The sequence below is a fragment of the Acipenser ruthenus genome, chromosome 9 (assembly GCF_902713425.1).
Source record: "Acipenser ruthenus chromosome 9, fAciRut3.2 maternal haplotype, whole genome shotgun sequence".
Classification (NCBI taxonomy): Eukaryota; Metazoa; Chordata; class Actinopteri; order Acipenseriformes; family Acipenseridae; genus Acipenser; species Acipenser ruthenus.
The window spans coordinates 25,508,512-25,524,559 of NC_081197.1; the positions used below are offsets into that span (position 1 = coordinate 25,508,512).

Below are 16,048 nucleotides of genomic sequence, written 5' to 3' on the forward strand. Positions count from 1 at the left end.
CAGCTGATAAGGGAATGAGCATTTCAATGTAAAGTGGAACGATGAAAAAAAGAAGCCAAGTTAGAAGCAACAATTGTGTGAATGTTGGGCCCCAGCACCTTTCCAATTGTGCCTATTTGCTTGATGCTTGACAAGGTTGCCCCAATTGCTTCTCCTAACTTGGGCTTTTGTGTTTGCTATCACCACTTTAAACGGCTGTTGCGTTTTTCTAACTTGTTTTTGTTATATATATATATATATATATACACACATACATCTATTTTACAAATCAAAACAAGAAAATGTAAGTAAATAAACATCTGAACAGACATCGGTTTACAACATACATATTTATAAAACTGAAACGATAGCAATATATTTTTAACTTTTCAACAGCAATCGGTTTATTATCAGATGTGCAAAAGCAACTGAACAACGTAGATAAATAAACTTAGAAGAAAACGTTTTAGAGAAGCACATAGCACAAGAAGTTATAAAAAAAAGTCAAATTTATTTTTTTCTTGTTTTTCGACAAAATGGTATTCCTTTACCTTGAGTAAAATAATGCGCTTCTCCACGCTGCCTTTCTGCACATGGCAGAGCTGTTCGAAGTTTTATTTTTATTGCACTTGCCAACCTGGCATTGGCGTCTCTTGTGGCTCTCAGCGGGGTTGCCAGCTTCAGCTGTGGGTACACGCTTGGCAGTCTCCCTCTGTTCCAAATGCTTCTTGCAGTTCCTGTGCTAACTGTAAAATATATTCTCTCCTTGGTAAATTCTGCTCAGTGAATTCTTTGTAAAGTACCCAATACATTGTAAAACACCTGAACAGGCCACCGTCGGGAGCCAGCTTTCACGGAATACTTCCATGCCATCTGATCCAAACATCAATTTCATATTTTGTTGTGTTGTAAAACTCCAGGTCTCTGGTATTTATTTTCACTAGTCCCGATGCTAACTGACTGACCAAAGCAGCACAGCTGGCAAGCAGGCGCCAGCCTTTCAAAAGGCTAATTGAAAAACAATCGACTGTCAGTCATTCACTCAGGCAGTGAGTAGAGACTAATCGAATTACAGCTAACCACATTGCAGACTAGTAAATAAAAATAATAAAGTAGAATACCGTTCTGTAGAATGAAAATACAACTGTTTTCTGTGTGAAAAGAGCTGAAACTTGCAGTCTGGAGAAGGCACCCATCAAACCTGAGACAGCTGGAGCAGTTTGCTCAGGAAGAGTGGGCCAAACTACCTGTTAACAGGTGCAGAAGTCTCACTGAGAGCTACAGAAAACATCTGATTGCAGTGATTGCCTCTAAAGGTTGTGCAACAAAATATTAGCGGTCCCATCATTTTTGTCCATGCCATTTTCATTTGTTTTCTTATTTACAATATTATGTTGAATAAAAAATCAAAAGCAAAGTCTGATTTCTATTAAATATGGAAAAAACAATGGTGGATGCCAATTACTTTTGTCAGTTTCAAGTTATTTCAGAGAAAATTGTGCATTCTTCATTTTTTGTGGAGGGGTACCAACAAATTTGAGCACGTCTGTATGTATATATATATATATATATATATATATATATATATATATATATATATATATATATATATATATATATATATATACCGACGGTACGCATTTGCGTGTTAAACAACAATATTAGTTATTCTTTTACATGTCCCAGATGTTCAAGTTTACCCACAGCAGATTTGTGCAAACTGTTTGATTTTGCTATTAAGGCCAGCTTTCCTGTGCTTTCAGCCTTCAAAGCAAAATCAGCTGACTTCTCAAGAGCACATGCTCAATTAGTTGTTTTTTTTCCAATTTATTTCATTAATTTCATCCACAAGTGATTTTCTCTTCAGTGTCTTTCTTTCATTTTCCTTTAGCCTCTTTTGCTCATCCAGGTACGTATGGTACTTTTGTCTGGCACAAGCTGCAGACAGTAAAGGGGCCTTGGTAATCACCACATTCTGGATCCCCCAACTGAGTTAAGATAGTTGCATACAAGGTGCTGGGCTATGTAGGTCTTCTCCAAGATTCTCAACCTCAATCTGACGATTCACTGAAAAGCCTCTCTCAACTGAGGCATTTCCATGAGAAAGAAGCAGCAGGACCTGCACATTGTGAAATGCTTTGTTGCCTGGCATTATTCCATAGAAGAGGGTATCCACCCTACATTTAGTATAATCAAAATCTATAAATTCTGCTTTTCTCTGGTCACAATGTCACTGATACACAGCCTGTACTGCCTGAGATCATCATCAACAACAAGCGTTTGCAGTACCTTTTTAAGCTTTTTCACTCAAGATTCCTGATCCTTGGCCACTTCACGTGGATCTAAGCATGCCTTTTTGCGCACCAATGTGTATTGTAGGGGAGACTTATCCTGCAACTTCAGCACAACTGACAGCAAGCACTCTTTACTCTTCATCCTAAATTCAAGTACTCTTTTTCACTGATTTTCTTATTTGCTACCAGATCCTTCATTATCTTCTCTGCTGTAAACCCAACATCTATTTTGTGTGGATGGCAGTGGAGTTTTTTTTTATCAGCAACAAAAATGCTCATCAATCTGGACACAGAGTGGGCTTCAGCAATCACATCTCCCTTAATGAGCCTCTGCATGATTGATGTAATCATAATAAAGAGATCACCTACAATAAATGGAACCATTGGTTTCTCTGTCTGGTATACAGTCAGAAAGGGGGTCACTTCTTTTGCAAATGAGAGGTGAAATGCAAGTTTCGCAAGCATCAATGGATCTTTACACCATTCCTTTACAGTACTGTATGACTTTGTAGCAGGGTTTGGGATTTTTCCAGACTCCACTGCGTCTACATAGTTCTTTAAGTCTGGCATTATTTTAATAACCCTCTCTGTCACTGACACATTTTCCACCCATCTTGTTTTACAGAACTTCAGTGGCAAGAGTGGCTTGGTTACCTCTGTGGCTTTAGCATAATCTTCACGATGAGCTGGGGAGTTTTTCAGTAACCAATAAGCACTACTTAACAACGGGTCTACCTTCCAACCTGTAGAATCTGCTCCTTTCTTGAATGCCCCATGTAAAATATGCAATCCACAACTTCCTAAATTAAGTGGTACTGAATTGAAACTACGGTATCATTATCCCAGATTCTTAGGTGAATGTCCATTTGTTTAGTTTGTATTTTCATGTTCAAGCTTTCATCAAAAAGTAAAACATATCCTGAGTCCTGACTGCTTATTCTCTCAGATAGCATTGACTTGAAGTACGGCGCAATATCGAAAACAGTCAAGTATGCCGATTTTTTTTCTCCACATTGGAATTTGCTAGCTATTTCACTGTCTGGAAACATTCTTTGAAATTCTCCTACAAAAATATGTAGAAATTAAAAAATAAGCACAGTAGTTTATTAATTGCATAAAGTTACTGTCAAAAGAAAACTAAGTCAGATCTTGTGATTATAGTTAAAATCAAAACCTATTCTGGATTAAACTAGTAGTAAAAAAAATCAAGTCATGTTTAAAGAAATGTTGCCATATGCAATACATAGGTCATAAAATATATATATATTTTACTGTAATTCAATTTCTATTTCTGCTTTCAAACATATGGCCTGCACTGCAGATTTTAATATGAATAATATTGTACCTTAAGGCCATCCCTTTTTTTTTTTTTAAATCCAGGTCGCTCCAAAATATTAATTGGACCCTGTGACAGAGATCGAATGGTGCTTGGTGTTAGATCTCCCTCTCGACCTGTGAGGGCACTGTGTAACGGGAACAGAGTACCCTTAACTAAATGGCACGACAATTTATTCCGTAGGGTAGGTGGAAGTAGGTCATTTAGGAAAGGGGCGCATCATAGTTTACGGTATCCAAACTCAATGACCCAGACTGTAAACGGTGTGGCATCTGAGGATTGGAGGAGCGGATGCGCTCGTTAAATAGGGGTCATGAGCGAGGATATAAATAGGGGACTTAGCATACGTGATCTGTTCCTTGGTAAATGGTTAGTGCTGAAAATCTACAAGGAGTCTGTGTGCTGTTTTGTGAACCGTGAGTTTTGTCTTGTGTTTGTTAGTGTTTTGTTAACTGTGGTCTGTTTTTTAATAGATTACCAGTTTCACGATCCAGAGCTGTAGCGAAAGCCAGCATAAACCCGGACATCACTCACCCCTGCATTTCACGGAGAACTGTATTACACCACTTGCACGTATTCACTATCACTAAGAACTGTGTTTGTGTTTTGTATTTAGTGTTGGTGTGTAAGACTGGACTTTTGGTTAAGGATCAAACCCGGGGAATTACAAATACACGCCGTTGCATCACTCCAACATTATTATTTACAGGTGTTTACCATAAGGCACTGGACATTGTTAAGTAAATCAATAAACACCCTTGCACCTGGAAATCATTGTCTGTCTGTTTTGTATCCGCTCTGCACTGCACTCACTTTTATTTACTCACCACTTTGCCACAGACCCCCACCCCCACACGAAAATTAAAAAAAAAAAAAAAAGTATTATCAGTGAAAATAAAGAATGTGTAACTTAATTTATTTGTCACTGCACCAGAATGGAACACTATTTGTAACAGTAGAAAGGCACTTATTACATTACATTTAAGACAGACATACAAATCGTATTTGAATTGCCAACATTGATTGCAGTCCCAATTACTTTTGTTAATAAAACAAAATAAAGTAGTCTACAGTGTGATCATTGCAGATTGAGTTTTCGTTTCTGGACTTTTGTTTTCCCCGTTCTTCACTAGTGTCACTTGCATATTTTCTATTTTCTTAAATCACCATCATCATCAATCCTTAATGTGTAAATTAATTCTAATTCTTTAACAATCAGAAAAAGAAACAAAAAGACTACAGACATCAGTTAAACATTTTTTGTATAATAAAATCCTGCTAGTCTGCACAGACACTTTCTCTGAATCCACACAACAGTAGCTTCACGTAGGCAATTGTGCTGTACAGCAAATATGCGCGCCATTTCTCCTAGTGCAATTTAAAGGGTACATAAGGACCTTTTTATTTTATTGTGTTACATGTTCCCATGTGTTGCTACAACTGTTTAGTTAAGGTGTGTACTGTTATATATTTTTTTTTTTTACATTTTGACCACTTTTTTTAACTTTTAAATTCCATACCCTGCCTCAAGATGGCTTCCCATGTGGCCGCATGGACCTCAGAACTACATTTCCCATCATCCTCCTGCTCACTGGTAAATCCATCTCAGTTACATATGTGAGCAGGAGGAGGATGGGAAATGTCGTTCTGAGAGGACTTAGAGTTGTTGCCTCCCTTAAAACAGGTGTACATATCTGAATAATTAGCATTCATTTTACCTTCGTACATGAGCTTGGTTGTGCACAGCCCATCAGATTCTGTCACAGATTCATCCTGATCTGCTTCTGTGAGGTCAGAAAGCCGTGTGATAGAAACATCTAGAGAGCAGAGGGAGCCAGTTCTGCAGTGCTCTGCTCCCAGCACTGGGTAGATCTCTGCTTTTACGTTATACAGAGTCTGTGAGTGGAGAACATAGTGGGGAATCAAAAAGCTGTATTGGCATCAGATAATATTACTAAAATCAATTTTGTAAAAGTTGGAGCTGTTGGCGTGGCTGACACACATGCAGAAGTCCAGGAAATCCAAAAGGATTAAGCCCCATTACATAAATTTAATGTTAATAAATGTAAAGAAAATTGAGTGGCGACAGACTTAGGAAAGCGAGTCAGCTGGGACAAACTGAACAACCACAGATGCGTCAAAAAGCCCTCTCATTCATAACTTTTATATTTTTATGTTTACCTTTTTAAAGCTGCCCTAGACGACATGTGGTACTCACAACAATGTTTTCCAGCTGAAATTCATAGGCGTAGGGTTTAAAAGACGGGAATTCCTCTTCACTGATTGCAGGAGAGAAGTTGACAGAAAACCGACACTGCAGACTGGAAGGAAGTTCTTTGGTCCACTTAATTTCCCACAGGCAGAATACTGACTGCTTTCTGTAGACATGCTGGAGGAGAAAGCAGATATGTTACTAACCTGATAATCCTTAACAGCATACACATGGGTTTATGGGAGGATTTCAATATAGCAATTTGTTATATTGCTGTACTGTACTGATATACTATAACTGTATATATTTATTTATTTATGGATACCCCTTAAAGTGACTGTAGATAACAAAATAAATCATTAGGTTAATATCATAATCCTGGTTCCCTGAAATAGATTAATACCTCATGGGTATTAATCCTTTGATACCGTCTAACCTGAATCGATATTCCAAAGCTGCACGTAGTGCCCGTGACGCAGTTGTGCCTGCCCGCGAGGGTATAAAAGAGACTGCAGTCACTCAAAATGTAATCGTTTTTCCTTTCACCGACCTGAGAGAGAGAGAGATCTACGAACAGATAAGTACACATAGTGTTATATCTGATTGTTCGCTTGTGTCATATCACTTATTGCCTAAACCCCCTGCACTCTAAGGATAGACAAAAATTGCTGAAGGACAACGAGGCAATCAACACCCGATGGAGAGAGCACTTTCAGGAGCTTCTCAACCGCAACAGCACCACTGAACTGGAGGCTACTAAACAAATCCCTCAGAGATCCACGAGAGGAGACATGGGGGAACCTCCCAGGGCGACTGAGGTACAAGATGCCATCAGAAGCCTGAGAAACAACAAGGCCGCTGGACCAGATGGGATCCCAGCGGAAATCCTAAAGGAAGGCGGACCAGAGCTCCTGCACCACATGCATGCCCTGCTCCTGAAGATCTGGGACACAGAAGAACTGCCCTCAGAGCTCAGGGATGCTCTGATAGTGACAATCTTCAAAAAGGGAGACAAGGCAGACTGTGGGAACTACAGGGGCATCTCCCTCCTGTCAACCACGGGCAAAGTACCTTGCACTTGTCCTTGCCAACCGACTTCTACCCCTGTCTGAAGAAGTACTCCCAAAATCGCAGTGTGGTTTCCGCCCATCCAGAGGTACTGCAGACATGATCTTCACATCACGCCAACTACAAGAGAAATGCCAGGAACAAAAGCAGCCATTGTACTTGGCCTTGATAGACCTAACAAAAAGCCTTTGACACAGTTAACAGCCACACTCTCTGGCGGATACTCTCGAAATACAGCTGCCCTTACAAGTTCATCGGAATACTGAGGCTGCTGCATGATGGCATGTCTGCCACAGTGCTCAGCAACAGCGGCTCTGAGTCAGAGCCCTTCACTGTGGAGACAGGGGTCAAACAGGGCTGCATCATCGCGCCCACCCTGTTTGCCGTTTTCATTGCTGCCATTTTTCTCCTTATTGGCCAAGAACTGCCACAGGGAATTCAAATCATGTACCGAACAGATGGCAGGCTGTTCAACCTCAACAGGTTCAAGGCTAAAAGCAAAGTCGTCACCACCACCATCATGGAGCTTCAGTACGCCGACGACAATGCCATCGCAGCACACTCCGCAGAAGACCTCCAGTGTATCCTGAATGCCAAGGCATACAGGCTCCTGGGTCTAGCCTTGAATATAAAGACGACGCAAGTTCTTCACCAACCACCACCCAACAAGCCCTCTACTCTGCCCACAATACAAGTTGACAATAACACCCTTGAAAATTTTGATCACTTTTCATACCTTGGCAGCCTTCTCTCCTCCAAAGCAGACATTGACTCAGAGATAAACCACCGCCTGAGTTGTGCCAGTGGAGCTTACGCAAGACTGAGAAAAATAGGTTTTCGAAGACCATGACCTACAGGTCCATACAAAACTCCTGGTCTACAAAGCTGTTGTCCTCCACACACTGCTATACGGAGCCGAAACATGGACCACCTACAGTAGGCACTTGAAAGCTCTGGAACAACACCACCAAAGATCCTTACGGAAAATCCTGAGGATCTGCTGGGAGGACAGACGCACCAACACCAGCGTTCTGGAGGAGGCCAACATAAACAGCATCACCACTACCATAATGCAACACCAACTCCGATGGACAGGCCATGTCATCTGGATGCCCAACTCACGCCTCCCGAAACAGATCATGTACTCCCAGTTGAGGGAAGGTCAGCGAGCCCCTGGCGGGCAAAAGAAACACTACAAAGACAACATCAAAACAAACCTGAAGAAATTCAACATCACCTCCAACAACTGGGAAGACATTGCACTAAACAGACACAGCTGGAGGAAAATCGTTCAAAAGGGGGCTGCACTACACGAAAAGAAACTTCACTGTGCAGCACAGGACAAGCGGCAGCTACACAAGGAGAGACTCAACACCAGGAAGGCCCAACTACCAACCACAACCAACACTCACCCCTGCCCACACTGCACCAAAATATGTGGCTCCCGGATCGGCCTTTACAGTCATCTGAAGACCCACAAATAGAAGACCCTATGAAGGACAATCATACTCGACTCGAGTGATCACCGATGATGATTGCGATTATTTTACGTGTATTAGTAAAAATTGACTTCACATACTGTGCACTTAGCCTTGGTTGTTCGCTCAAGACTGCTGCAAAAGACGCAGCGACCTTGAAGGTTAATGGTTACATTTCTATTTCAGGGAACCAGGGTTATGATAATAACCTAACGTTCCCTTTCAAGTATGAAATGTAACCATTACCTAATGTGTAGACATAACAAAGCTGTCGCAAGGAAAATTGCAGACCAAGTGAAAAGCTACGAGGCTCGGCCAAGACCAACTTGCACATTACCATGAGCAACCCAGTACAAGTAACAGGGCTTAAAAAAAAAAAAAAATCACCTCTAATTTTATGCTATAAGGGTTGAGCACTAGGCCACCCTTAAAAAAACCTTCCAAAACAAGGGTTTTGTGGATCCACAACATTCAGCCGATAGAACCGTGTAAAAGTGTTGGGCATAGCCCACACCGCTGCATTGCAAATGTCTGTCAGTTGTGCCCTGGAATAATGCCCACGAAATTGCCATGCCCCTGGTGGAATGGGTGGTGAGCTTCTCTGGAGGGGGCAAGTTGGCTCGATCATATGCAGTCTAAAAACGTATCTGTGATCCATCTTGATAGCCTCTGTTTAGACATAGCTTTCCCATGGGACTTAGCTCCATAACAGATAAAAAAAACTGTTCAGACTTTTGGTCTTGTCCACCTAATACGCTAGTGTCCACACCGGGCAAAGCGTATGGAGTTGCCACTCTCCATCAGACTGGAAAGAAGGCCGATGAAAAGCATCAAGCTCCATCGTCTGGTTAATGTGGAATGTTGAGATAGTTTTTGTTGAATACAAGGGCTCAAAGGGAGGCTTCATAAGCGCTTGCAGCATCACATTAAGCCTCCAACGAAGGATAATGTCCTTCACAGCCGGCCGAAGCCGCCAAGCACGCTTTAAAAATTGCCCTGCCAGGAAATGAGCTCCTGGGGAGACTGAATCAGTTTTAATATAAGCCGAAATGACTGCCAAATAGACCTTTAATGTAGAGGGGGATTTCCACTCATCAAACAGGTATAACTGCTATGGGACAGGTTGTAGCGTCTAATCTCTTAGGCAGGCACCACATTTGAAAAACGCCCCATTGTAACCATACTTGGAAAGTGTGGATTGCACTCTGGCATTCTGTAGTGTCAATGACTCTATTAGAAAGCCCCAGACAGCTCAAATGGTGCTGTTCAGGGGCCAGACCCAGAGCTGCAGGCTCGATGGGTCGGGATGCCACAACATCACAATGGGTCGATTCTTGGGAGGCAAACAGGTCCATCTGTGTTCACCCAAACTGTTTCCAAATGAGGCTCAACACTTCTGGGTGAAGCCTGCATTCTGAGGCACTCGGGACTGTCCTTGAAAGAAGGTCTGTTGCCCAATTCGTCACCCCGGGAAGATGTACTGCCCGCAGTGAAAGGAGGTGGAGACTGGGGGACCCTAGGCCGCCATGGTGGTTTATGTATGCCACCACAATAGTGTTGTCCATCTGGACAAGCACATATCTGCCCTGCACCTCCTGTAAAATATTCTGCAAGGCTAGAAACACTGCCTGCAGTTCCAGAATATTTATATGGAGACCCTGCCACGTGGGTCTCCATACTCCTTGCGCTCCCCTGCCATTCCACACGGCGCCCCACCCGAGGCTGGACACATCTGTGGTGACAACCTCTCTCCTGGTAACACTGCCCAGCGCTATGCCTAAGCGTAGGTGAGCAGGCTGTGTCCGCCAGGATAGAGCCTGCAGACAGTGCCGAGATACTGTCAGCAGATGGCCGCGGTTCAGGGCGAGCTGAAAAACCCTGCTGTTGAACCAGCCTTGGAGACAGCAGATGTGCAGAAGACCCAAGGGGAGGGTTTGGGAAACTGCTGCCATCAAGCCCAGGAGCCGCTGAAACGTCACTACTGTGAGCTTCTTGCTCAGCTGAAAAAGCTTCAGACAAGTGGCTATTCTCAGATAGAGTAGACAAACTGGAAGCTGTGAGCTGGCTTTTTGCATAGTTCACTTACAGACCTAACTGGAACAGGTGATCTGTGTGTGAGCCCTTGCCTGCACTGGAGATTGAGCACAAATGAGCCAATCGTCCAGGTAATTGAGCACTCTGATGCCCCGGAGTCTCAAAGAGGCCAGAATAGCTTCCATGCACTTTGAAAATGCAAAGGGGGCTAAAGAGAAGCCAAACGGTAGAATCGGAAACTCGTATGTTGTCCCTTGGAAAAGCGAACCTGAGGTACTTTCTGTGCCCTGATTTTATTGGGATGTGAAAGTAAGCGTCTTTTAAATCCACCGAAGTGAACCAGTTGCCTGGCCTTATTGACTGCAACAACTGCTGCATGGTTAACATTTAGAATCACCGTTGACTTAGATAAGGGTTGACCTGTCTGAGATCGAGGATTGGTCAACCCAAAGAGGCCATTAATGTTGGTCTTCCAAAGAGGCCACTAACGTTGTAGTCACGCCCCAAAATGGAGGAGGACCGTGTTTGAATTGCAGAGAATAACCGGTCTGTACAGTATTGAGCTCCCAGGTGTCCGAGGTGCATTGATGCCAGTACTCCAGGTGACTCCCTGAAAAGGGGCCCTGGGCCTGTGGTAGCAAATTGCTAGGGCTGCTGCTTTGCCTGAAGCTTTTGCATTCATACTTGATGGCGGAATTTACTGACGTTCCCCCTTTGCACAGCCGCAGGTCGGTTGTGGAAACCCCCTCTGACTTTAGCAGGAGCCGGCTGTGCCGGTCTCTGAGGCTGCTGGAACCTTGGTCTCCAGTTTGTGCCGGTCTATGTACTGGAGGCGGCCTCTTTGGAAGCTGGCGCACCAGTTCTTTCTTAGACTCCCACACCTGATGAGAGCAGTGCAGCATGTCCTCTACCACAGGACCAAAAGTGTGTCCTGGAGCAATGGGTGCATCCAGCAATGGTGCCCTGTCACCATCCACTATGCGCGCTTGAGACAGCCAGAGCTGACATCTTGCAGCTACTAAAGCAGCCAGATTCCTACTCACTGCCTACCCGTTAAATTTTGAAAAATGGAGCAGGTTCTTATTCACCAGTCGCAGTTCCTTGAGCTGCTGTGAGAGAGATTTCAACAAACAGCTCTGGTAAGCCACCAAGATGCTGTTATAATTACCCAGCCGTGCAGCAAAAGCGCCAGCTGAGTAAGCCTTTTAAAGTAGAATTTCAGAAACTATGCACTGCTTATATAGGCAGGTAGCATCTTTAATTAAAACCGCTAGAAAGCAGCTTGACCAAGCGCGCTCGTATGTCAAACGCCGACTGAGCCCAGCCGTCACGTTAGTATTTCTGTGAAAAAAGCAGAAAATACAACAAAGAAAACAATTTGTTCTCACGCAAAACAGTAAACAAACAGTTACCATTATTTTAATATGTTTTTTATAATAAAAAACACAATTTTTATTTTACACTTCAACTAGCAGCTTACGAGAGAGCACCAGTAGCCGGCTTAAGGCGTTCGATCCCAGGGGAGGGGCAGCGGAGCTGCTTTCTTCACGAGGAGCACAAGACCGCTGAGGGACTAACGAACAACCACGGCTAAGTGCACAGTATGTGAAGTAAACACGTAAAACAAATCGCAATAAGTGATATGATACAAGCGAACAATCACATATAACAGAAAGGAAGGGGGGAGAAAACAAAAATAAACTAGAAAGGAAGGGGGGAGAAAACACAAAAACAGAAGGGAGACCACATCAAAACAAGGGCAACAACTCAGGTAAGACCACTATTAAATGTATTTATCTTAATGCTAGAAGTCTCAGAAACAAAATGTTAGAACTTGAAGCTACTGCACTAACAAGTAACTACGATGTGATAGGTGTTACAGAAACTTGGTTGTCTGAGAGTGATGGAGACGAATATAATATTAGTGGGTACACACTGTATAGGAAAGACAGGCAGGACAGAAGAGGCGGAGGGGTAGCGCTATACATAAGAAATAGCCTTGAAGCCCAGGTGTTAAATCAGGACAAAGAAAACAATGCAGAATCAATATGGGTCAGAATAATGGACACAAATTCAAAGGGCATAATAATAGGAGCATGCTATAGACCGCCAAATTCAGACGCTGAGCAAAATAATCTGTTGTACAATGACATTAGAAATGCGTGTAGAAAAGGAGAAGCCATACTAATGGGGGATTTCAACTTCCCCCATATAAAATGGGAAAACCCAATGGGGGGCACGATGGACGAAATTGCAATGGTGGAAATGACAAATGACTGCTTCCTAACGCAATTTGTCAAGGCACCGAATAGAGGGGAGGCATGCCTTGATTTAGTCTTTTCAAATAATGAAGACAATAACTAAAACAGAGGTCAGAGAGCCATTGGCAAACTCAGACCACAACATGGTCTCATTTGAAATAGTTTTTAAAACCCCAAAAGTAATGACTAAAGCTAAGGTTTACAATTTTAGAAAAGCAAACTACGAAGGTATGAAACAAAGACTAATAGAAGTAGATTGGAGTAAAATAGAGAAAACATCCACAGAAAAAGGGTGGCTGTTTTTTAAAAATGTAGTACTAGAGGCACAAAACAATTACATCCCAAAAGTAGACAAATCTAAATCTAAAACAAAATGGCCAAAATGGTTTAATAGATCAATTAAAAAAAATATTCAGCGAAAAAAGGCACTTTACAGAGCGTTTAAAAGGGACCAAAAACAAAGCACACAGAAAGAGTACTTGAAACTGCAAACACAAGTCAAAAAGGAAGTTAGAAAGGCCAAGAGAGAGATAGAAATCAATATTGCTAAGGGGGCTAAAACCAATTCTAAAATGTTTTTCCAATATTATAACAGCAAGAGAACAATCAAAGAGGACGTTAAATGTCTAAAAGACACAAATGGCAAAATCATAGATGAAGAAAAAAAAATAGCAAATATATTAAATGATTACTTTTCACAGATTTTTACAAAGGAGGACACGGACAACATGCCCCACATGTCGACCTGTTCCTATCCAATTTTAAATAGCTTTAGCATAACAGAGGCAGAAGTGTTAAAGGGCCTAGGAGCTCTTAAAATAAACAAATCCCCTGGGCCAGATGAGATCCTCCCAATAGTACTCAAAGAAATGAAAGAAGTTATTTACAAACCGCTAACCAAGATCATGCAACAGTCTCTTGACACAGGGGTTGTACCGACAGACTGGAAAATAGCAAACGTAATACCGATCCACAAAAAGGGAGACAAAACCGAACCAGGTAACTACAGACCAATAAGCCTGACTTCTATTATGAGTAAACTTATGGAAACTATAATAAGATCCAAAATGGAAAATTACCTATATGGTAACAATATCCTGGGAGACAGCCAGCATGGTTTTAGGAAAGGGAGATCATGTCTAACTAACCTACTTGACTCTTTTGAGGATGCAACATTGAAAATGGATAACTGCAAAGCATACGACATGGTTTATTTAGATTTCCAGAAAGCTTTTGACAAAGTCCCACATAAAAGATTAATTCTCAAACTGAACGCAGTAGGGATTCAAGGAAATGCATGCACATGGATTAGGGAGTGGTTAACAGGTAGAAAACAGAAAGTACTGATTAGAGGAGAAACCTCGAAATGGAGTGAGGTAACCAGTGGTGTACCACATGGATCAGTATTAGGTCCTCTGCTATTCCTAATCTACATTAATGATTTAGACTCTGATATAGTAAGCAAACTCATTAAATTTGCAGACGACACAAAAATAGGAGGAGTGGCAGACACTGTTGAAGCAGCAAAGGTCATTCAAAATGATCTAGACAGCATTCAGAACTGGGAAGACACATGGCAAATAATATTTCATAGAGAAAAGTGTAAAGTATTGCATGCAGGCAATAAAAATGTGCATTATAAATATCATATGGGAGATACTGAAATTGAAGAAGGGAACTATGAAAAAGACCTAGGAGTTTATGTTGACTCAGAAATGTCTTCATCTAGACACTGTGGGGAAGCTATAAAAAAGGCTAACAAGATGCTTGGATATATTGTGAGAAGTGTTGAATTTAAATCAAGGGAAGTAATGTTAAAACTCTACAATGCATTAGTAAGACCTCACCTAGAATATTGTGTTCAGTTCTGGTCACCTCGTTACAAAAAGGATATTGCTGCTCTAGAAAGAGTGCAAAGAAGAACGACCAGAATTATCCCGGGTTTAAAAGGCATGTCGTATGCAGACAGGCTAAAAGAATTGAATCTATTCAGTCTTGAACAAAGAAGACTACGCGGCGATCTGATTCAAACATTCAAAATCCTAAAAGGTATAGACAATGTCAACCCGGGGGACTTCTTTGACTTGAAAAAAGAAACAAGGACCAGGGGTCACAAATGGAGATTAGATAAAGGGGCATTCAGAACAGAAAATAGGAGGCACTTTTTACACAGAGAATTGTGAGGGTCTGGAACCAACTCCCCAGTAATGTTGTTGAAGCTGACATCCTGGGATCCTTCAAGAAGCTGCTTGATGAGATTCTGGGATCAATAAGCTACTAACAACCAAACGAGCAAGATGGGCTGAATGGCCTCCTCTCGTTTGTAAACTTTCTTATGTTCTTATGTTCTTATGTTCTAACACTATGTGTACTTATCTGTTCGTAGATCTCTCTCTCTCTCAGGTCAGTGAAAGGAAAAATGATGACATTTTGAGTGACTGCAGTCTCTTTTATGCCCTCAGGGGCATAACAGCTGCGTCAAGGGCACTACGTGCAGCTTTGGAATATCGATTCAGGTTAGACGGTATCAAAGGATTAATATCCATGAGTTAATGGTTACATTTCGTACTTCAAAGGGAACCACAAATGTTCCCTGCCATGTAAATCCTTTATATATAGGTCTCAAAAGTGCAGTCATTTTTGTATTTTCACATTTTCCCAAGATATCTGCTACAAAACTATGTTAAAAAAATCTCTGTTTGAAAGCCTTACTTTAGTTACAGACGTGCTCAAATTTGTTGGTACCCCTCCACAAAAAACGAAGAATGCACAATTTTCTCTGAAATAACTTGAAACTGACAAAAGTAATTGGCATCCACCATTGTTTAGTCCATATTTAATAGAAATCAGACTTTGCTTTTGATTTTTTATTCAACATAATATTGTAAATAAGAAAACAAATGAAAATGGCATGGACAAAAATGATGGGACCGCTAACCTAATATTTTGTTGCACAAACTTTAGAGGCAATCACTGCAATCAAACGTTTTCAGTAGCTCTCAATGAGACTTCTGCACCTGTTAACAGGTAGTTTGGCCCACTCTTCCTGAGCAAACTGCTCCAGCTGTCTCAGGTTTGATTGGTGCCTTCTCCAGACTGCAAATTTCAGCTCTTTCCATAGATGTTCGATAGGATTCAGATCAGGACCCATAGAAGGCCACTTCAGAATAGTCCAATGGTTTTTTCTTATCCATTCTTGGGTGCTTTAGCTGTGTGTTTTGGGTCATTATCCTGTTGGAGGACCCATGACCTGTGACTGAGACAGAGCTTTCTGACACTGGGCAGTACGTTTCGCTCCAGAATGCCTTGATAGTCTTGAGATTTCATTGTGCCCTGCACAGATTCAAGGCACCCTGTGCCAGGCGCAGCAAAGCAGCCCCAAAACA

General features: G+C 41.9%; 1 protein-coding gene across 2 annotated transcripts in view; it reads right to left on the reverse strand.

The window, feature by feature from the left end:
- Positions 1-16,048, reverse strand: part of LOC117406015 (trafficking protein particle complex subunit 10-like) — a 168,556-nt gene that overhangs the window by 21,335 nt on the left and 131,173 nt on the right. For both annotated transcript variants that reach the window (XM_059029751.1, XM_034009655.3), the window contains exons 20-21: positions 5,828-5,998; positions 5,328-5,505 (exon numbers count right to left, since the gene is read on the reverse strand). In XM_059029751.1, coding sequence (XP_058885734.1) covers positions 5,328-5,505; positions 5,828-5,998 — 349 coding nt within the window. The remainder of the gene's footprint in view (positions 1-5,327; positions 5,506-5,827; positions 5,999-16,048) is intronic.